General features: G+C 37.9%; 1 protein-coding gene across 2 annotated transcripts in view; it reads left to right on the forward strand.

Annotated features, from left to right (window-relative positions):
• LOC106881198 (protein transport protein Sec23A) overlaps nucleotides 1-22,647 on the forward strand; it is a 31,819-nt gene that overhangs the window by 1,574 nt on the left and 7,598 nt on the right. For both annotated transcript variants that reach the window (XM_052971409.1, XM_014931498.2), the window contains exons 2-17: nucleotides 490-732; nucleotides 2,036-2,093; nucleotides 4,179-4,265; nucleotides 5,734-5,811; nucleotides 6,771-6,929; nucleotides 7,687-7,781; nucleotides 9,073-9,217; nucleotides 10,307-10,465; nucleotides 11,996-12,111; nucleotides 13,129-13,252; nucleotides 15,773-15,943; nucleotides 17,492-17,598; nucleotides 19,788-19,941; nucleotides 20,363-20,514; nucleotides 21,388-21,475; nucleotides 22,382-22,468. In XM_052971409.1, coding sequence (XP_052827369.1) covers nucleotides 512-732; nucleotides 2,036-2,093; nucleotides 4,179-4,265; nucleotides 5,734-5,811; nucleotides 6,771-6,929; nucleotides 7,687-7,781; nucleotides 9,073-9,217; nucleotides 10,307-10,465; nucleotides 11,996-12,111; nucleotides 13,129-13,252; nucleotides 15,773-15,943; nucleotides 17,492-17,598; nucleotides 19,788-19,941; nucleotides 20,363-20,514; nucleotides 21,388-21,475; nucleotides 22,382-22,468 — 2,001 coding nt within the window. In that variant the 5' untranslated portion in view covers nucleotides 490-511. The remainder of the gene's footprint in view (nucleotides 1-489; nucleotides 733-2,035; nucleotides 2,094-4,178; nucleotides 4,266-5,733; nucleotides 5,812-6,770; nucleotides 6,930-7,686; nucleotides 7,782-9,072; nucleotides 9,218-10,306; nucleotides 10,466-11,995; nucleotides 12,112-13,128; nucleotides 13,253-15,772; nucleotides 15,944-17,491; nucleotides 17,599-19,787; nucleotides 19,942-20,362; nucleotides 20,515-21,387; nucleotides 21,476-22,381; nucleotides 22,469-22,647) is intronic.

Below are 22,647 nucleotides of genomic sequence, written 5' to 3' on the forward strand. Positions count from 1 at the left end.
TATATATATGTATATATATATATATATATACTGATATATAACTTCTATAGACCAATACCTACTGAAGACTTTCTCACATGTCACCAATGATCCTTCATTTTTGACAGTATTGCTGACTGAACATCAGGTAAAACCTTCAGCTACATCTTGTAAGAACCTCCTGGCTATACTGACTATCTCCGGTCTATATTGTTTTCTTCTACCATGTCATTGCAGCATGTCGCAGTTGGCGCTCTGTCTCTCTCTCTCTCGACTCTGGTGTTCCCTAGAGTTTGTCTTTCCCACAGCCATTCTACTGTAGACTAAGGACCAACTTACATCCGTTTGAATAATACTTCTACCCAGATACGGCAGGTATCCTGCACAAGCAACCTCAACCTCATGGAACCAAGCTGTGTGTCTGATTTATGTCCCACTTTGTAACTTTTGGTGCTTGTTTGCTTCAATGGATTTCTCAAAAAATATCCTTGTAATATCTTCTTTTTAAAGGTGTCTAAGACAAACTCATAAGATGACAACATACCAGGAGTACATTCAACAGAATGAAGACAGGGATGGCATTCGTTTCAGCTGGAATGTGTGGCCATCCAGTCGGTTAGAAGCTACACGAATGGTTGTACCACTTGGCTCCCTTTTCACACCACTGAAAGAACGGGTTGATTTACCCCCACTGCAGTATGACCCCATACTCTGCTCACGACAGACATGCAGAGCCGTACTGAACCCCTTCTGGTAAAATTATTATTATTATCATTGTTTATGCCATATTGTTAAAATTCTTGCAGTGAATATAAATAATTCATTTTTCAATTTGATATAAAATAGGCACACACACACACACATACACAGAGACTCACTTATACATGTATAACTATTTGTACCTCATAAAGCTTGTGGTGATAGGGACACTAAAATATAATGAACTGCTATTCAGCTAAATTTGTATATATATAAACAATTGCAGTGTGGAAGGTGCTTATAAGCCATTTAAAACACACAAAACCCGTTAGATTCACTTCAACATTTAAATTTAATTTGTACACGATCTCAGATCATGTCATTTGCTATGCAAGTATATCTCTGTATATAATTCTTTGTAAAAATATTTCTTGTGATAGAGTTTCTGATGACACACATCATCATCATTATCATTTTAACTACTTTCTGGTTCTTGCAGAGTTCAGGTGGAATTCATTGAGGCAGATTTTTTACAGTTAGATGCCCTTCATTTCACCAATCCTCACCTGTTTCCAAGCAAGACAATATTTCCCCTTGGCCAGATATGTTTCCATAGAAGATAGGAAACAAATAACACTGCTTGTACGAAGGTGATACTTATTTACGATTATCACACTATCAAAACAAGGAAACGCACATGCATGCGTGTCTGTTTGCATACATGTATATACATACACATAGATGTATACATACATGATGGACTTCTTTCAGCTTTCAAATCCACACACAAGAGTTTGACTGACCCAGGGCTATAATAGAAACACTTGTCCAAACTGCTGTGCTATGAGACCGAAGCTGAAACCATGTGTTTGGGAGGCAACTGAGATTTTGTCAGTCTTGCTGGCTTACATCTCATACTTTCGTTTATGTATACAGGTCTATAGTGTTATTCAGTTTAGAGATTCAGGTGTAGAGAAGCCTGTCATATATAAATGTGTGTGTCTCCTTGTCTTGATGTTACATGAGAGTTGTAAATGACCATCACCACCATGCAAGTGGTCATTTGTTTCCAGTCTTCCATGAAAACATGTCTGGCCACGAGGAAATACTATCTTGCTTAGAAACCATTATAGTTGGAAACTAGAACGACATACACTGATAGAAAATCAGTCACAATGAGCTCTGTTTGCCCTCTGCAAGTGTAGAAAAGTGGATGTTAAAACAATGACAATCATGAAGACATGCAAACATCATGGAGTCAGTAGGTTTTTAAAATTATCTTTGATTGTGTTTGAGTTTAATTGCAAGATATTTCCTGTTTTCGTAATATCAACCTTTTATTGTTTCACAATTCCAGCCAAGTTGATTATCGTGCTAAGCTTTGGTCCTGTAATTTTTGCTACCAGAGAAATCAGGTAAAAGTTTTATCTTTGTCTCTGACACTGTCAGAAAGCAATTTTGTCATAACACACACACACACACACATATTTATGTGTTTATGTGATGTGAGGCATTCCAGGTTGCAAAACTATGTATGAGAAACAAGGTGTTGTGGGTGAAAAGTGTGTATGGGTGGATAATGGTATAGTTGTGCTCAGTGATTCTAAAAGAAAGATGCATGGAAGTGCTTCTGTGGGAGGCTAGTAAAGCAAGAAAGAAAGATGGACCAGCCATTCTAGTTGACAGCAGAATGATAGATGAAGCAATTAAGGATACAAAGGCAGGAAAAGGCCCTTGACCACCAGGAATTACTATTGAGATGCTTAAAATGCCTGTGGACTGGGATGTAGCTTAGTCACCTGTATAATTGATCAGGTTGTACTGGAAAGTATCATATTCAATGATTGGCATAGCAGCATCATAGTCAGCTTCTATGTGTAGGAAATACCTTTGAGAGAGAAGAATTATAGAGGTTAGATGTATGAAGTGCTTTATGCTCAAAGTGAATAGCATTTGTATACAGAGGAGACGAAGGAAAACATGGGATGAAGTGGTGAAGACTGATCTGAAAATGTTGCATCTCACAAAGGAGATGACAAAGCACTGCAGAAGACCAAACCACCAGGGAAAATGAGCTTTAAAACGCTATCACTCATGTTTCTCGCTCTGTAAAGAGGTTGGCAACAAAGCAGAGACATGAGATTGGGAAGATCCTTTAGTCTTGACATTTCTCTATTACTCATCTCACCAACACTCAACTTCTCGTTCATCTCACTGTACAGAGGTATCTTGTGGTACCAAGGGTACCACAAGAATGAATATGCCCTGTAACTTTGTAAAGTGGCTGGTGTTAGGAAGGGCGTCCAACCATAGAAAACAAACCAAAATGACATGTGAGAGCACCAGTCTTTATCTGTTATACAGGACCCTGGCTGCTCTATGATCTTCCATTTAATTTCATATGGAGTTCTTTCATTCTTAAGGCGTCACATGTAGCTGTCCAGGGACCTGATATAACGTCTTTCTGGAACCCTAAAAGAGGACAAGTGGTTGTACAGGCACCACTTAAAGGCAGTTTCGGCTGATCTGATGTGTGTCTGAACTTGAGTGCTGGTTGTGTTCTTACCTCTGGTGTATCTTCTGTTGGCTCTGGGCCTGAAGTTGCTGCTGCTACTGCTGTTGGCGCTGTCATCAGTGCTGTTATTACAGGACGTGGTTTCAGCAATATCACCGTGGTTGTTGCGGTTGCAGTAGTCATCCCTGGCTGTAGTGTTGATGTTGCTGCTGTGGTTGTAGTTGTCAGTTCTGGTGTTGGTGCTGTGGTTGTAGTTGTCAGTTCTGGTGTTGGTGCTGTGGTTGTAGCTGTCAGTGCTGGTGTTGGTGCTGTGGTTGTAGTTGTCAGTGCTGGTGTTTCTGCCACTTAATCGGTTGCTGCTACTGCCACCATTACAATTGTTGTCGATGTTGTTGGATGAGCCACTGCTGCTATTAGTCTGGTTGTTAGGATTGAATACCACCACAGCCTCACATTGCCCCCCACCCCCTCCAACTGGGCAGTCATTGTACTTCCTCCATGAGCACCTAGCCTCTGCTTGTCTTTTATGGCTGTTTGCCAATATTCTTTTCATGTTGGGCATGCAATTAAAGGAGACCCTTAGGTTGTGCCTATTGAACAAACGTCTGTACTTGTTTATATATACATATATACAATAGAAACCTTACCAAATCAGACTAGTCTGGTGCAACCCCTCAGCTTACTAGCCCTGGTCAAACTGTCCAACCCATGCCAGCATGGCCAACGGACATTAAATGATGATGATATATATATATACACACACACAGTGATGATGATGGTGATATGTATATATACACATGGTGATGATGATATATGTGTGTGTGTGTGTGTGTGTATATATATATATATATATATAAAGCATTTGAAATAGAATAGGAATGTGTTTGAAACAAGATTTTGAAGCTGTGACTTTGTTGAAAAACTTATTCTTTCTCAATTTGATATGTTTTATGATTGCCTCTCTAATATTTGTTTTTATTTCCAGTTTCCTCAGCAATATTCTGCTATATCAGAACAACATCAACCTGCAGAAATAATTCCTCAGTTTTCTACAGTGGAATATATTATTGCTGTGAGTATAGAAATTATTCTTGCTGATATTTTCATAATTCCTAATTTCCCAAATTGTATAAAATACTGTATTATATTAGAAATTACTTAGTTTCTAATTTAAATGCAAAACCAGCAGTTTTGAGTGAAGGGGGTTAGTTGATAGCATTAACACCAGTATATGGCTGCTATTTTATCAACTCACGAGGACTCGAACTTAGAATGTTAAAAAGTCAGAAGAAACACTACAAGGCATTGTTTCTTCTGATTCTCTTACTGTTCTGTCAATCCACCATGTTTCTGTTATAAACAAAAGCGAGGCAACAAAAGGTGTCTCCTTGTGTGTGAAGACTATAAGAAGTGTATTGCTACATGATAGTGAGTGATAAGCTCCAACATGTAGAGATAAGGGAGTAAGTCATGAGGTATTGGATGTGGAAGTTGTCGGGACTGAAGAGGAGTAAAGTAGGTGTGTGTGGTGTTGGATGACATTATTGACAGAAGGCAAGTTTGTTGAGAGAAAGTAGCTATATATTCAGGAATCAACTGAAGTAACAGATGTGGCATTGGGGTATAGACTGAATAATGTGTTATATGATGTCAATAGAGGAGACTTATGGAAGGAAGGAAATGGTTTCCGGATACTACTGGTCCTTACAATTACTTTGGTAAAATAATTCATACAAATCATGACCTCTTTTACTACAGAACTATTTAATCCATGTTGATATATTGAAACATTGATGGTAATTTCTCGATATCTTTCTACAGCAGTCTTTGTGTAAGAAATGAGTCTGTTGAAGAAAGATATGCAGTGAGAGTTGAGTATGATGAAGTGAAGGTTTACAAGAAAGATTGAGTAGAGGGGGGGGGGGGTGAAAAATTGGCAAAATCTGTTAGACCAAGGATGACTTGGTCTCAGCCATCCCAACAATTTTAGAGGAGGGATTCAATGGATTACATTAACTTGATCATATGGGTTAGGGTGTTGGACTACTCCTAATGATAAATTCAGACCTTATGACCATTGATATTGTGCTTCAGAGCAAGGGACATAATTCTGCTTTCTCTGTAAGAAGGGCAACCAACGTGTTATAGCTATAATAATCCCACTTATCTTGGTTTGAAACAGCTTATGTAAATCATTTAAAAACCAGATAAGATTCAGCAATTAAATGTATGAGATATTATAAGTTTTTAACTAATTAACCTCATTTTTAGAGATGGCAAGTATTTTTTGGCATTGCTTAAATTTCAGTTGGTTCAAACTGTGATCATCTTCATCGAGTGTTTTATTCTTGGTTGTGGACATAATATCAGGCTGGAATAAGACATGATAGTCAGGGAACAAAATGATCGAAATATAGTGTAAATGTTGGTCTTAAAGCAGTTTTCATCTGTAAAAATTAATAGAAAAATAATAATCTTATGAAAGTAAGAATTGTATAAACCTGTATTAGTAATAACTGGTGTTATATGTTTTGTTTTAGCGAGCCACTTGTCACCCTCCAGTCTACCTTATAGTTCTGGATACATGCATGGAAGATGAAGATCTCCAAGCTGTAAAGGTTTGTTCTCTTAATTTTTATCTCTAATTTGGTTATCACTGTTAGCATAAGTCTGGAAGTGTGTGTCCATCAGAGCCATGATCAAAGTTGTTCCAGCTGTAACCGTCCTATTTTTTATTTAGATGGAGCTGACTTAAGGGAGATTTATCTGCTATTTTCAGCAGTTTCAACAATTGCATAGATGTTTGCTTCATCTTGAGATCTATTGTCTCTGCTAAGACAAGGAATAAATGAAATATGAAAGGGAGGAATATTGCAGTAACCATATCTCAAACCTTCATTGTAATAATTCTGTAATTTTGTGTTATAGTTTTACATTTTTTTAAACTTTGGTATAACACCCTTCTCAAAAAAAGAAATAATTGTCACCCCTATTATATTACTGATACTTTCATCATTAATTTAACTGGAATCATATGTAATCTTAATTCTGTATTGGGGGTACTGAACCAGATAGCTTAGAGCATCTGGAGTAGCTGTTCTATGTTGGCCGCAAACTTTTGTGCATTGTTTAACATCTTGTCTAGACATTTGTTATTGTTGTTAAGAAGCTGCACTTGAAGTCAACCTGTTCTCTGGTGGGGGTTGTTGATTCTTGGCAGAAATCCATTATCATGTATCCCAAGGGAACCAAGGACCACTTTATCCAATGCATTCTTTTTAAAGACAATAAGGTGAGGGATTTGACTGCTATTTCTGATTAGTTGAACAACCACAGAGGGGCTCCCTCATTAATTCTTAAAAATATTGACTGTGTTTCATAGTTTAAGCATGTTGCAAGTATTTTATCTTGACTTTTTATATGAGGTCGAAGGTTATGATTTAGATGTGATGAAACTTGATCAATTAGAAGCGATTGTCAACTGAGCACAAGAGTTATGCTACCATTTGTAGAGCTATGTTGAATCTCTGTATCAGGAGAAAATTGCTTAATTTAATCATTTTTTTTTTTCTTTCAGGAATCTTTGCAAATGTCTCTGAGTTTACTTCCTCCCAATGCACTCATTGGTCTCATTACATTTGGTAAAATGGTACAGGTCCATGAGTTAGGTTGTGAAGGCTGTTCTAAAAGCTATGTATTCCGTGGAACTAAAGATCTTTCAGCAAAACAAATACAGGTATTATATCTAATTAATTAACTCTGATATAATCATTATTCTTACCTTCTGTAAAACATTATCAATTTTTTGGTTTTTCATTACGAGGTATCTTTCAATGATTTCACAGACCCCTGAGGTATCTTTCAATGATTTCCGGAAATTTCTGCTATCTATTTTGGACAGATGTATTTGTGGTGTTCTGTTCAGCAATCCTTCAACAGTGAAGCTGTTGAAGGATTACTCTTCCTCTACATTCCTCTCTAATTTCCAAGTTGTTGGTTATTTTATTAAGATAATCATCATCATCATTATTTTATTAAGATAATATTCTAAACAATTTCAGTACCATCTCATTTTTGATAAGATGCTAAATTGTTCTACACAGCTGCTCTGATAGTATATGAACTCAACGATGATGTCAACAATCACATTCCACCTCGTAAGATCAAATCCTGATGGGGTTGATTAGTTTTTTTATTCTTTATGGGTTGATAAAATAAATACCAGTCATATACCAAGGTTGAATCGGTCATATCTACTATCCCCACCTCCCCTACAAAAATTGGCTTTTTTTACTCATGTCATTAGATAAGACAAAATTCCTGATGAAACCATGCCTGTTCATTTTGTTAAAGTATGTCTCAATATTTGAATCAATAAATCATTTAATTAATTAAAAGTTATCAATGTTTAATGATAATACATATCCAGAAATATCAATCCTGTTAAGCAAACTGAATTATTGACATCCTGTTTTATTTTCTACTCAAATTAGGAAATGCTTGGCATTGGCCGTGCTGTGAACCCACAAGCTCGCCAGGCACACACTCCACAAGGCCCTCAGCAACATTATCAGTTGCCAGCCAACAGGTATATTGTGTTTGTTTGTATCAATTAGAATTATTAGAATGAATCTCTTTGACATCGCATCCAAAGCAATTTGTAAAAAATATTTCTTCCTTTATCCTTTTTCTCTTAAAATTAAGAATACCTGTCCTGGTATTTTTCTGCAAGAAGAAGATCAGTCTTTTGTAAGATTAGTAGATGTTGTCTGTTGGTTTTACAAGAAGCCAGAGTAACTCAATGATATTATTTGTCTAATAACAGTTTCTCTCAATCTCTCCAATGTTTCACATTATAACAACATAGAGTATATTATTAATTTACTGGGCTGAATGTTAGGAAATGGAAAGCGGACGTTAAACGATGATGATGATGATTTGTTCCAGTTATTTAGCCCATCTTGGCTCTTCTTGGGAACAAACTCCACGTGTTAGACGTTGCTTTATGCCTCAGAATATTCAGTTTTAGACTTTAGAGAGTATCTTTAAAATATCATCATCATCATCATTTAACGTTCGTTCTCCATGCTAGCAGGGGTTGGACGGTTCGACCGAGGTCTGGGAAGCCAGGAGGCTGCACCAGGCTCCACTCTGATCTGGCAGTGTTTCTACAACTGGATGCCCTTCCTAACACCAACCACTCTGTGAGTGTAGTGGATGCTTTTTATGTGTCACCGGCACAGGGGCCAGAAGAGGCTGGCAACAGCCATGATTAGTTAGTGCTTTTTATGTGCCACCAGCATGGGTATCACAACTGGGCTGTGGCTGGTTATGCGAAACTGGTGTAGGATACAGCTGTGAACTCACTTTATTTGCCAGGTCTTCACAGTCACAGCATATCTCCAGAGGTCGCAGTCTTTCATCATTGCCTCTGTGAGGCCCAATGTTTGCTTGACCACCTCATCCCATGTCTTCCTGGGTCTCCCTCCACCACGGGTTCCTTCCACTGTTTGGGAGTGGCACTTCTTCACACAGCTCTCCTCATCCATCCTTAGTACATGACCATACCAGCGCAGACATCTCTCTTGCATACCACATCCTATGCTTCTTATGTCCAACATTTCTCTCAGGGCGCTTACACTCTGTCGTGTGTGCACACTGACATTACACATCCAGTGGATCATGCTAGCTTCATTTCTTTTGAGCCTATGCATGTCCTCCACAGTCACGACCCATGTTTCACTGCTGTGAAGCCTGGCAGTTCGCACACATGCACCGTACAACCTACCTTTCACTCTGAGTGATTTTTTGCATTAACGTTCACGTTTTTCCAATTTTCTGAACAATCTTCTGATGTTTTTTCTTATCGTTTTATCCAGGTTTTTGCAACCAGTACATCGATGTGATATGAGCCTAACTGATCTTCTTGGTGAACTCCAGCGTGATCCTTGGCCCGTTTCTCAAGGAAAGAGACCCTTACGCTCTACTGGTGTAGCACTCTCAATAGCTGTTGGACTTTTGGAGGTGAAGATGTATTTTTATAGCGGAAACTTCATATTTCTCTTTGTATTTTTAAGATGAAATAGTTGCTATAACTATTTGTTTTGATTTCTTTTTGTAATTTTAAAATCCTTTTACATCAATTTCCCTGTAATAACATGGATGGAATGTTTTTTTAAATATATCTCTATTTTCATAGTATTAGAGCAAATGTTTCTATAGGTAGTAGTTGTTCCTTCTGCAGACCTCTTGGTCTGAAGTTGGTGGGAATCTAAATCTAGCCAAACATATTGAGACAGTATGTTTCAGTATTCTGAGACACACCATTAACTCTCAAATTTCTCAAACTCAGTTCAGTTGTTATGCATCACAATCTTTGATAAGCTGTTGTAACAACCCCTAATTTTCTGTAAAGCTACATCCACTGGTGAACTACTCTCCTATGTTACCCACCAATGGGCCTTGGAAATATTTTGTGAAAGCAGTGTTGTTGTCCTCAACAATTAGCAACACTTTCATCTGGCATGTAAATCTGTTGAAATTGCTTGCCTTTGAGGTTTGACCATTTCTCATCTTTTCAATCAGTTGCTTCTGGTCAGATCACTCTGCTGACAGAGCTCTTTCTCTTCCTCAGAATATCCATAGCATGGGGTTGGATAACTAGCCTTACTGAAGCAGTCAATTTCAGCCAACAGCATAACATGATGTAATGAGCCTCATAACGGCTTAAAAATAAGACAACGAATGTCGAGTGAAGAACTGGTCATAAGGACTCTGAGTTGCTGAAAAGAACTCTTAACCCAGTAGTCATAACGACTAGAAAAGAGAACAAATAACTTTCAAAGTTCTAGACGAAGCTGACAGAATGAGGAGTTTGTTGTTAAGGGTCCAACGTCTTCACAGCAACTCACTCGACTTTTAGTTTTTAGATGATCTTTAGACTTGGGCAGAAGTTGTTGTTTGAATTTGCACAATGCCAACCTTAACTGGTCAGCGTATGTCCATCATGTCTTACTATATATCCAATAAAGTGGTTAATGAAATTTCTGGTTGAGATAGAAGTGTATCATTAAACTTGCTGCTATATTTCTAATAAGAATGTCTTTGTTTCAGTGCACCTACCCAAACACTGGTGCTAGAATAATGCTGTTTATTGGTGGACCTTGCACTCAAGGACCAGGTATGGTTGTAGGAGACGAGTTAAAGAACCCAATTAGATCACATCACGACATTGAAAAAGATAGCTGTAAATATATGAAGAAAGCAATGAAGGTTGGCTGTGTTTCCTTTATATTAATAATAATAATAATTTAATTATCAATATTGTCACTACCATCATCATTATCAACAACATTCACTATTTCCTTCACTAATTTATGTAACTGTCTGTTTTGGTTGGCAAACAATTTCCACTCTTATATGATGCTTGAAATAAATGAGCCTCAAATAGATGCAAATATTCATTCGGTTCTTGGTTTCACCTATAACTTAGAAAAGCATGAATGCTCCCATTCATTTATTCTGTCATTGAACAGACTTTGTGTGTGTGTGTGTGTGTGTGTGTGTGTGTGTGAGAGAGAGAGAGAGAGAGTCCTTGATGACAGAGATGATAATGTTGTATTACTGATCAAGGGTGAATAGTTTCCATTCTACTATCAATGCTGTATTGGGTCCATAATCAAACATTTTTACTTACACTGCCTCAGGCGACTTGGCTCAGAATAGATCGCTTAGAGAAGAAAGGAGTGAAGTGACTGTATAATTAATGAATGTATTGCTGCTAATTAGTTAAAGACATTAACAAGACTTAAATCTAATTCATCGATGCTTGTGTATTTAATTACCAAACAGTTCTCTATTACTACATTGACAAACATTTTTGTTTGTTTACTTTGTAGTACAATCTCTACCTCTGAGACTTAATGCTTGATAAAATAGAAACTTGTACAGAGTTTCCCTCACATATTATCTGGAAATAAAAGAAAAATATACAGTATTAATAATTGATTGACTAACTTTGATTGATGTGATTCACAATAAACAGAAATACTTGACTTTAGATGGAGGTGTACATCATTATAAATTGAATGAATAACTCCTAGTTTATGATTTCAAATCTGCTGTTTCTGCACCCAACTGGCTCAATGAATCGTCACCAACTGACAATCTGGCATTGTTAATACACTAACACCATAATCCAGGGGATTCCTTTATTTGTTCCCACATGTCCTGTAACTAGAACCAACCCATGGCTATCAGGGTTTGGCTGCTGCATCAGTCGAGCATCAGACGAAACAGATTGCAAAATTCGCTTCAGCTCCTTTACTTTCAGGTTTCAAATCCCACTCGGGTCGTCTTTACTTTTCATCCTTCAAGGATCAGTAAAATAAAAGTACCAGTCATTACTGGTGTCACAATAATCAGCTGTCCATTTATATCAAGGCAATCATCATTTAACAGCTGTTTTTCATACAGGCATGGGTTGGATGGTTTTGACTGGAGCTGGAGAACCTTCCAGGTTCCACTTATCCCTTTTTTCCATGGTTTCTGTGCATGTCCTTCCTAATGTCACAACCACTTTACATGATAACACTTCCAATCAGAAGCCATGGCAGCCCTTGCCTGGTATTGTACCGTGGTATTTATTATTATTATTAGCAGTAATATCATCATCATTATTATTATTGTCATTATTATTCAAATTTGCAAATGTCATTCCTAATTCTTGAATAAAATTAATATTTTTGTCTATATGTTAGCATAATACTTGTGTTTAATTGAATTCTGATCTCTGTTTTACAGCACTATGAGAGCCTGGCAAACAGAGCTGCCAATAATGGTCATGTTATAGATGTCTACTCCTGTGCTCTTGATCAAACTGGTCTACATGAAATGAAGTTTTGTCCAAACTTCTCAGGGTCTGTATTCAGTTCATCCAACTTTCTCCTATTCCTTCCCCTCTGTGTGTGTGTGTGTGTGTGTGTGTGTGTGTGTGTGTGTGTGTGTGTGTATATATATATGAATGAAATGTACAACGGTAATAAATATTTATACATTTCATTCCAATTTACATGTTTCAGATAAGTTTAGATTATCATAGTTCCCTAATGCAACAATCACAATAATTGATCCCACTGTTGATGAATTGAATAAAGTAAAGAACATATCTACCTGTCTTCTTCAGAACTAAACTAGATTGGTTGCAAGGAAGAATCTGTAATCAAAGTAGTAGTAGTAGTAGTAGGAACTAGGTCAGTTATTTTAAGCATACATTTGATTATTATTTGACTAGTTGTTTGACTAGCACGGGGACCAGTCAGTGGGTACTGGCATCGGCCACGTATGGTTGGTGCTTTTTACATACCACCAGTCAGGGGACACTGGCCACAGCTACGATATTGGTTTTATCAAGAATCAACAGGTCTTCTCAAGCATATCATATCACACAATGCATCAGGGGTACTCTTAACTGGGCCATACATGCATAGCTACGATCTCGCTTTAGTTGCCAGGTCTTTTCAATCACAGCATATCTCCAAAGGTTTTGGTCTCCTGTCATTGCCTCTGTGAGGCCAAATGTTTGAAGGTCATGCTTCACCACCTCATCCCATGTCTTCTTGGGTCTACCTCTTCCACAGTTAGAGAGTGACACTTCTTCACACAGCTGTCCTCATCCATTCACAACACATGACCATACCATCGTAATTGTCTCTCTTGCACACCACATTTGATGCTTCTTAGGTCCAACTTTTCTCTCAGGGCACTTACACTCTAATTTCAATTCCATATGAATAGTTTCATACCAATAGATCTAAACAGGTAGTAATATAGTAATCAGTGGCATAAAAAAAAGTGGGAAAATGTACAAAATCCTGTGTTAGCTCTGGTCTTTCGTTAGATGGTAGAAATGTTCAATATTTTGTTGTTTTTCACAGCGGTCACATGGTTATGGGTGATTCATTCAACACATCTTTGTTCAAACAAACCTTCCAACGTGTATTTTCTAAAGATATGAAAGGAGAATTCAAGATGGGTTTTGGTGCAACACTTGAAGTCAAGGTAAGTGGAGCAAGTTCTTATATATTGTAGATTAACAAATATCAAATGGTTGAAACAGGAGTGCTAGATATGCTGTCTCGTAGTTTTTACTTTGTCTTTTTACATTCTAACTTCACCTCCTGTTAGGATAGACGTTTTATACTTAGGGAAGTCAGTAAAATAAACTGCCTGTAATAAACAAGAGTTGGATTGTACAATTTGGGGTCGTTTACCTGAGTCAGGAGGTAATGATTTGGGAGAAGCAAGATTGTCATTTTTTGTTCTGAAGCCAACTTTGTTGGGTGGTAAAATAATTACCTGTTGATTACTGCAGATACTTTAATCAACGTTACATCTTTATAAATTTGTAGTTTTGTACCAGTAATCTTGCAAATTCCTCAGTTATTCTTTTGGTTGGAAGTTTGAAGCTTTGAAGTTGGACATTCTTCCATGGAATATTGGAAACATGACACTGCTCGTGTGACTTACATGTGTTTTCAACTATCACAGTTGAAACAATCTCACAGACACACCTGTGTGTCTGTGTGTGTCATAATCATTTAACGTCTGTTGTCCATGCTGGTGTAGCATGCAGCCATTCGCGTAGTGTGGCGCCAATTCATAACAGCCGGCAATATGACGTAATGTTGTATTGCTGAGGAAATATGATTGTTATTTTCCCATTGGTTGAAATAACTGCTCATATTTGAATTCTGAAAATTAGTAAAAGAATATTTTTATGCAATTTCAATTCTTAAAAGTCAAGTTGAGCAGTTAGAAAAACCCTGGATTTTGGAGAAAACTTTAGTGCCTGTGGTTGTCTAAATGAATCCACGTCACTCAAATCCAGAGTAATGGTTGTTACCATGAGAAATACTCTTTAAAAGTCCGACGCCTATTTTGGTTGTCGTGTTTCATTGGTTAAGCCAAAAAATTAGCTAGAAAAATAATATACGTATAAATGTATATAAATAAACTATATGAAATGATATTTCATCTTTCTTCAATTCTTCCCAACCTGTTTAACATATTTAATTCTGTTTAATAATCTGTAACGTTTTTTTTTCATAGTGGTACGTAATAAGGACATGATCTTTAACATACATTTTCATAAGACGTGTAGGTGTACATTAGCATCCGTACAAGACTTATGCTAACATGACATACATTTTAACTTGAGAGATAATACTTATTGATATCCTTTACAAGTTAAGGGATGGCTTTATCAATATCAACTTCCACTCAAGACAAAATATACACTCGTAAATGAGTGCAAAATAATCAGCTTTGAAATAACGATTATTTCAACTAATCTAACTGTTGTAGAAAAGCTGGTGACTACCAATAAAACCATTAGACTGGCCTGGGTTGGACAGTTTGACTGGGCTGGCACACTGAAAGGCTGCACCAGACTCCAGTCTGATTTGGCATGGTTTTCTACAGCTAGATGTGCTTCTTAACGCCAACCACTCCGAGAGTGTAATGGGTGCTTTCACATGCCTCTAGCATGGGTGCCATTTGCATGACACCAGGTTGCTTTCATGTGTCACCTGCACAGGTGCCAGTTTGCATGACACAACTATGCTTTTGCTCTGCTTGTTGGGTCTTCTTCTCAAGCACAACATAAGGCCAAAGGTCTTGGTCATTGCCTCTGTGAGGTCCAACACTCGAAAGGAACTCAGCTACTTTGCCTTCATGAGGCCCAATGCTTGAAAGATATTCTTTATGTGCCACCAGCATGGGTGCACTTGGCTTGACGGGTCCTCTTAAGCACAGCACATCACCAAAGGTCTCGGTCAACAGTCATTACCTCTGTGAGGCTCAAAGTTTGAAGATCATGTTTCACCACCTTGTCCCATGTCTTCCTGGATCTACTTCTATGACAGGTTCCCTCCACAGTTAGAGATCGGCATACACATCACAAGACCATACCAGCGCAGTCATCTCTCTTGCACACCACATCTGATTCTTCGTATGCTTTTCTCTCAAGATGCTTATACTTTGTCGAACATGCACACTGACATTGCACATCCAGCAAAGCATACTGGCTTCATTTCTTACAAGCCTACGCATGTTCTTGGCTGTCACTGCCCATGTTTCACATCATGCAGCATAGCTGTTCGCACATAATATATATATATATATATATATGTTAAATTCAAATTACGACAAACGTAAACAAACAAACGAAGTTTGTTTTTAGAGGCGTTGAGATGTCTTAGAAAGTTAAAGTATATAAATATACACATACACGCATACAGTGGGTTTCTTTTAGTTTCTGTTTACTAACTATCTACTCACAAGACTTTGGTTTGCCCAAGGACAGAGTAAAAGGCACTTTTTGTTGAAGTTTATACATAATGGTACTGAACCCAGAACTATGCAGTTGATGAACAATTTTCTTAAACTACATATGTGCCATAGCAGTCATTTCTCACTATGTTTCTACTGTGTGTGTACGATCTACATTAAATAGATTTTTAAAAGAATTAATATTTATATAAACTATATTGAAATATATTATTTTCTTTCTATTTTCAGACTTCACGTGAATTGAAAGTTTCCGGTGCCATAGGTTCCTGTGTATCTCTTGGTACCAAGAGTCAGTGTGTCTCAGACACTGAACTTGGAATGGGTGGTACATGTCAATGGAAGATGTGTGGCTTATACCCTAACTCAACTATAGCTATATTCTTTGAAGTTGTCAATCAGGTAAGATTTCTTTTTCTTCATAAAATCTTCATTATTAGGTGTATTTGAATTGTTATTTGTCAGTAACAAACTGTGTGGGTTTTTCATGTGTATAGTTGCAGCCCTCATCTGTCTCGTATCAAACCACTTAAAATAGGCAAAGTAACTCAGGAGAGAATTGATAATTTGATAAGATGTTTTTAAACTAGCAAGTTGGTAGTTCACAGTCTTCAGTTTGACACAGAGCACTTGGTGTGTAACAAACTTTAAAATGGTATATAATACACCCTCATTCTCAATACACTTATGCAATAAATAGATCTACAACATTATATGCATACACACACACACACACACACACTAATATTTCAAAGAGGAACCACCACCCGCTTGGCAAATTCCATCAGGACAGTTTCGTTCCCTGAACAGGAACATTGAATATATACAACATACGAACTCCACACATAGAAGATAAAGCCTCCCTGATGAACTCCCTCAGCACACTAATATACAAACATCACATATACCCAGAAAATTATATATTGTTATATAATATAAATGCAAACAAATTCACCGTCAGTGGAGCGCTAAGAGCACCGTCCGAGTGTGATCATTGCCAGAGCAGCTGTCTGGCTTCTGTGCCAGTGGCATGTAAATAGCACCATTTGAGCGTGATTGTTACCAGCATCACCTTACTAGGACTTGTGCCAGTGGCACGTGAAGAAACATTCGAGCGAGGTTGTTGCCTGTGCAGGTGGCACGTAAAATACACCATTTTGAGTGTGGCCGTTGACAGTACCGCCTGACTGGCCCTCATGCCGGTGGCACGTAAAAGCACCCACTACACTCTCGGAGTGGTTGATGTTAGGAAGGGCATCCAGCTGTAGAAACTTTGCCAAATCAGATTGGAGCCATGTTATTTAGTTTAAATAGAACCTATTTTCTACAAATAATCTTGTGTAGCCAACTCACCTAAATTCACATTATATATATCACCATCTTACGACATCCATGCAGTCATGAGTTAGATGGTTCTTGCAGGAGCTTGCCAGTTGCAGGGCTGTCCAGGCTCCATTTGTCTGTAATAGCATAGTTTCTATGGCTGGATGCCCTTCCTAATGCCAACCACTTTATGTGCAACTAGCATGGGCTTTTTTATGTGGTGCCAGCACAGGTGCTTTTACAGAGGACTGGTATGGGTGCTTTTGTATGGTACTGGCAATCATGAGCCCACAACACTAGGATTCTCAGCTGAGAGGGGTCTTGTCGAGGACATGCCTGTATTGCATGGACAACCATGATTTTACTTAGCTTGGTGTGTCTTCTCAAGCACAGCAAACTACCTAAAGTCACAATTCCATGTCATCCCCTCTGTGAGGCCCAACATCTGAAGATCCTTTCTCACCACTGTGTCTATATGTGAGTGTATATATATATATATATATATAAATATAAAGAGAGAGAGAGAGAGAGGCACACATGAAAAAGACATTTAAAGCTTTTTAGTTTTTCTAAAATAATTTTCTTTGAATTGAAATTCTTTGTATATTTCCATATTTCCTTGTCTAGCACAATGCCCCAATTCCTCAAGGTGGCCGAGGCTATATCCAATATATCAGCCAATACCAACATTCTTCTGGACAGAGAAGAGTACGAGTGACAACAGTCGCACGCAAGTAAATATGCAGCATTATCTTTATTTTGCTTTAGCTACAGTTAAATCTCTTTCTTCTATATATAATTTATATGTGTGTGTGTGTGGAGATGTGTGTGTCTTTTATTTGTTTCAGTCGTTTGACTGCAGCCATGCTGGGGCACCACCTTAAAGGCTTTTAATTGAACAGATCAACCCCAGGACTCATTATTTTTTCAAGCCTAGTACTTAGTGCTTCATCCAAAAGAGACTGATACAGGTATGGAAACATCACCAACACTGGTTGTCAAGCGGTGGCAGGGGAGAAACACAGATACTCACGCACGCACACACACACACACACACACACACACACATGATTAATCCAAAGAACAAAGAAGAGGGGAGTGAGTCCTGGTCAACCCCCTCCTTGCACACAAATCATCACTGTATTATTCATTGCTAATTCTTGCCTTGATGACAGCTCTTCTGTACATGGCTTGTATGATTCACAAGCCATTCATCTACTCCTAGCTTTCTCAGTGACCATTATTAGATCACAGTAAGATGATCCTGTTGAAAGCTTTCACCAGGTAAAAAATGAATGTGAAATACAGTGGTATATTTTTCGCTAAGTACTTTAGCTACTTCACTAGAAAGAGAGCATCAATAGTTCTTCATTTTGACACAAAACCAAACTGCATCTCATTCAACCTAATTTGAGCTGTGAACTCTTTCTTACTTTCATGACCTTCTACAGCAATTTGATTTCCTTGTAAAAGCTAACTATGATGCTGCTATATCATTGGGTATGATACCTTCCTGTACAACCTAATTAGGTACATGGATAACTAAGCAGTAACCCACTCAGCTAGATATTTTAAACACCTTAACAGTGGCACATAAACAGCATCCGAATGTGGCTGATGCCAGCCCCCTCACCCCGACTGTCTCCTGTGCCAGTGGCATGTAAAAAGCACTGGAGTGGTTGGCGTTTGGAAGGGCATCCAGCTGTAGAAACTTTGCCAGAACAGATTATAACCTGTGCGTCCTCCTGGCTTGCCAGACCCCAAGCAAACCGTCCAACCCATGCCAGCATGGAAAATGGACGTTAAACAATGATGATTATCATCATAATATTTGGTTCTGATTTTTGTATTTGTATTGTTTGTTTTGTCATTTTCGTTTTTATTCCTTTTTTTCTATTCTCATTATACTCAAGCTCCACTCACACCTCATTCTCTGACGAATATTCTTCCATTTTATGTCTTGCAAGTACTTGCTGACCCTGTCAGTGCAAGTGCCACTTAAAAGCACTCAGTCCACACTCGGAAGGGCATCCAGCTGTAAAAACCTGGCCAAAACTGACCTCATAGCCTGTGCTTGTGCCACGTAGAAAGCACTCAGTCCACTTTGCTGAGTGGTTGGTGTTCAGAAGGGCATCCAGCTGTAAAAATCCTGCCAAAACAGTCACAGAAGCCTGGTGCAGGCTTCGACCTGGCTGGCTCTTGTGGTATCTTCCCACCCATGCTCGCATGGAAGACAGACACGTTAAACGATGACAACAATGATGATGATATTCTTTTGTGGTCCCCTATTTCCTTCCTTCTACTTAAACGCTATTCTCTATGTCCAACTCATTCCTTATCTTTAATCCTGTCACACTTTACTCATTCCAGCACAGCTCCACCTTTTCTCTTCCTATTCTCTCTCTCACATTTATCCTCTACCTTGACCTCATTTCTCTCTCTCTCTCTCTCTCTCTCTCCTTTTCCCTGAACCTCTCTCTTACCTTCTAATCCCTCAATGCTATTCCCACTCAGTTGAGGGATCTTGTCTTGCAAGTACTTGGTGACCTCTCCTGTGCTGGTGCCATGTAAAAAGGTACCCATTACACTGCTGTCATTATTAGATAGGCCATCTGGCTGTAGAAACCATGGCAACGCAGATATTGGAGCTTGATGCAGCCTTCTGGTTCATCTGTTCATATGAACTATCTAACCTATACCAGCATGGGAAAAGGGGCATCAAATGATGATGACTATGGCCTGTGTATACCAGCAATGATTATAGAGATTTCTAGGTCACTAAATGTATAACCTACCCACACACACACACACACACACACACACACACACACTCTCTCTCTCTCTCTCTCCCCCTCTCCCCCTCCCTCCTCTTTCTCTCTCCTAAACTAAACTAGATTAACAGATATTTTATTCTCTTCATTAGCTGGGCTGATGCCACCACCAATATACAACACATCTCTGCTGGCTTTGACCAAGAAGCTGCGGCTGTCTTAATGGCTAGAGTTGCTATCTTCAGAGCTGAGACTGATGATGGACCTGACGTGCTTAGATGGCTCGATCGAATGTTAATTAGATTGGTCTGTAGAAAGATTCTTTTTTCTTCAATTTCTGATGTTATATTTTGTCAATCATTTAGGCATATGTTCAACAAATGGAAGACAAATATATCTTGAACAAAGTGTGAGCTCACTTCCTGCAAAGTTAGATTTTCTCACATAATAAATAGACTTCAAATGTGTGTGTGTGTGTGTGTGTGTGTGTATGCTTCTGTTTTGTGTGTGAGTGAGTTTTAGTATTTCTTTGTGTGTTAGTAAAAGTCAGAAATATTTAGAAATTAATTCTCCTAGACCTGTCCAAATACATGTCAAATGTCATAATGAACATAATGATAGCGTGTATTATTAACGTACTTCTCCTTCAGTCCATGCCAAGCATCGTATTTTCTAAATGTTCTTTTTTTACTGTTTTTCAATTTGTTTTTTTGCTCTTATTTTTCAGTGTCAAAAATTTGGAGATTATCATAAGGAAGATCCAAATTCTTTCCGTTTCACTCCTAACTTCTCGCTCTATCCTCAATTCATGTTCCACCTGCGAAGATCGCAATTCTTGCAAGTATTTAACAACAGTCCAGATGAGACAACATACTACAGGTACTCTCTTTCTTTCACCTTTTAACTTTTCCTTCTCTCACTCATACATAAATATATGCATAGACACACACACACACATACATACACACATTGAAGTCAGTCACATCAGCATAAACTGACTACTCATCTTTCTGTAATGAATACTATCCTCTTGAACTTTTGCCATGGATACAAACTTGGTAAAAACCAAAGAAAGAATGTTTCTTTCCATTTATCAATTGTACAAAAAGGAAGATCCATTGATAGGTTACATAAAAAGGATGAAAAATGACTGGAAGCTAAGATACTCCATCAATTCACTGTAGTGCCAATTGACCACAAAAACAACCTTTTAAGCCTGAAAAACATCAAAATGGCACATTAAATAAAAATTAAACTATGAGTTGTTTCGTTATATCCAGGCTACAGAGATTTTGTTTGTTCTTCTAAGGTGCACTGAGTTACATTACAACAGATCTGCATAAAAACCTAGCAATACTTAGGTTTTCCAAAAAGAACAAAACAAACTGATTTGCATTTTCCAGTTAGAATTAATTTGAAGAACAGTGAAAATTTGGAAATCATTTCAGGTCTTCTTCATTTGATGTTCCTGAAGGAACACATGCACACAATTGCAGATACATATTGAACACATGCACATTAATGAACTGATCATACACACAACAACTGATTCACAAAGCCCAATATCTGCCTTAACTTAGACAAAAGAGCCTTTCCATTTTTTTAGCAATTGGCTTGAACTCTGCAAGGAATAAAACTTAAATAGATCCAAAAGAAACCTAACTACATACATACATATATGGACACACACATGCACATATGCTAGTTCTTCCTCCAACCTTATTCACATGCCTTTATCTATATTTTTTGTAGACATATGCTCAACCGAGAAGACCTAACTCAGTCCCTAATCATGATTCAACCAATTCTCTATGCTTATTCCTTCAATGGAACCCCAGAAGTAAGTCTCTATTGTCATTCTCTTCACTTCGTATATTAATGCTTCATTCACAATGGTGGCCTTTTATTATCATCATCATCATCATTTAACATCTGCACCAGACTCCAGTTTGATTTGGTATGGTTTCTATGACTGGATGCCCTTCCTAACGCCAACCACTCCAAGAATGTAATGGGTACTTTTTACATGTCACTGGCACAGGTGCCATTTGCATGACACTGGTATCTGCCACGACTGATTTGGCTTGATGGTTCTTCTTCTCAAGCGCAACATAATACCAAGAGTCTTGGTCATTGCCTCTGTGAGGCCCAACATTCGAAAGGATGAGTGCCCACACCACAAAATACTGGTGGAACATTCCATTAAAAACAGCAACCTGGTGTAACCAACATCAGACTCTCTAATAAAGGCTACATAGTTAAAACTTCAAAGTAACTTTTTCTTTGTAAAAATAAAACTCTAATGAAACACATTCAGTGATCTTCAGTTTAATGTTTGTTTTTATATTTAACTTTTTTGTTATAGAGAGAATTATAATTGAATTAACTTACAATTATTTATGATGATGATGATGGCAAAGATCTCACAGCACACCTCTACAATCTTCTACTCTAGCATTTCAACAATCTCAACAAACCTACCTTTTCTTGTGCCTACATTGATTGTAGCAGCTCTTAAGTCTGAGCTTTGGAGGAGTGAGATGTTTCTTGGAACACTAACAGAGAGTTAACACGAAAGATGTTTAATATTACAAAAATATGTGATTATTTACTATTAATAATAATGATGTAATAATAATAAAGTCGTTTTAAGGGAATCTATATTGTCTTCATATTTTAACTGAGGAATATCAAAATTGTTTTAACCAGAAACATTGCCTTCTATCATTCTTTCCAATATTTTCAGCCTGTTTTACTGGACACAAGCAGTATTATGGCGGACAGAATTCTGCTGATGGACACTTTTTTCCATATTGTTATTTATCACGGAGAGGTTAGTTTTCAAGTTCTTTTCTGTTTTTATCTTTTAATATTCATTCACAGTATTTGATGTTATTGAAAGCAGACACAATGGTCCTTCCCTGAATGAGAGTGGTGAACATGGCCTGAGTGAATGGTCCTTCCCTGAATGAGAGTGGTGAACATGGCCTGAGTGAATGGTCCTTCCCTGAT

Source organism: Octopus bimaculoides, chromosome 11 (assembly GCF_001194135.2).
Source record: "Octopus bimaculoides isolate UCB-OBI-ISO-001 chromosome 11, ASM119413v2, whole genome shotgun sequence".
Lineage (NCBI taxonomy): Eukaryota > Metazoa > Mollusca > Cephalopoda > Octopoda > Octopodidae > Octopus > Octopus bimaculoides.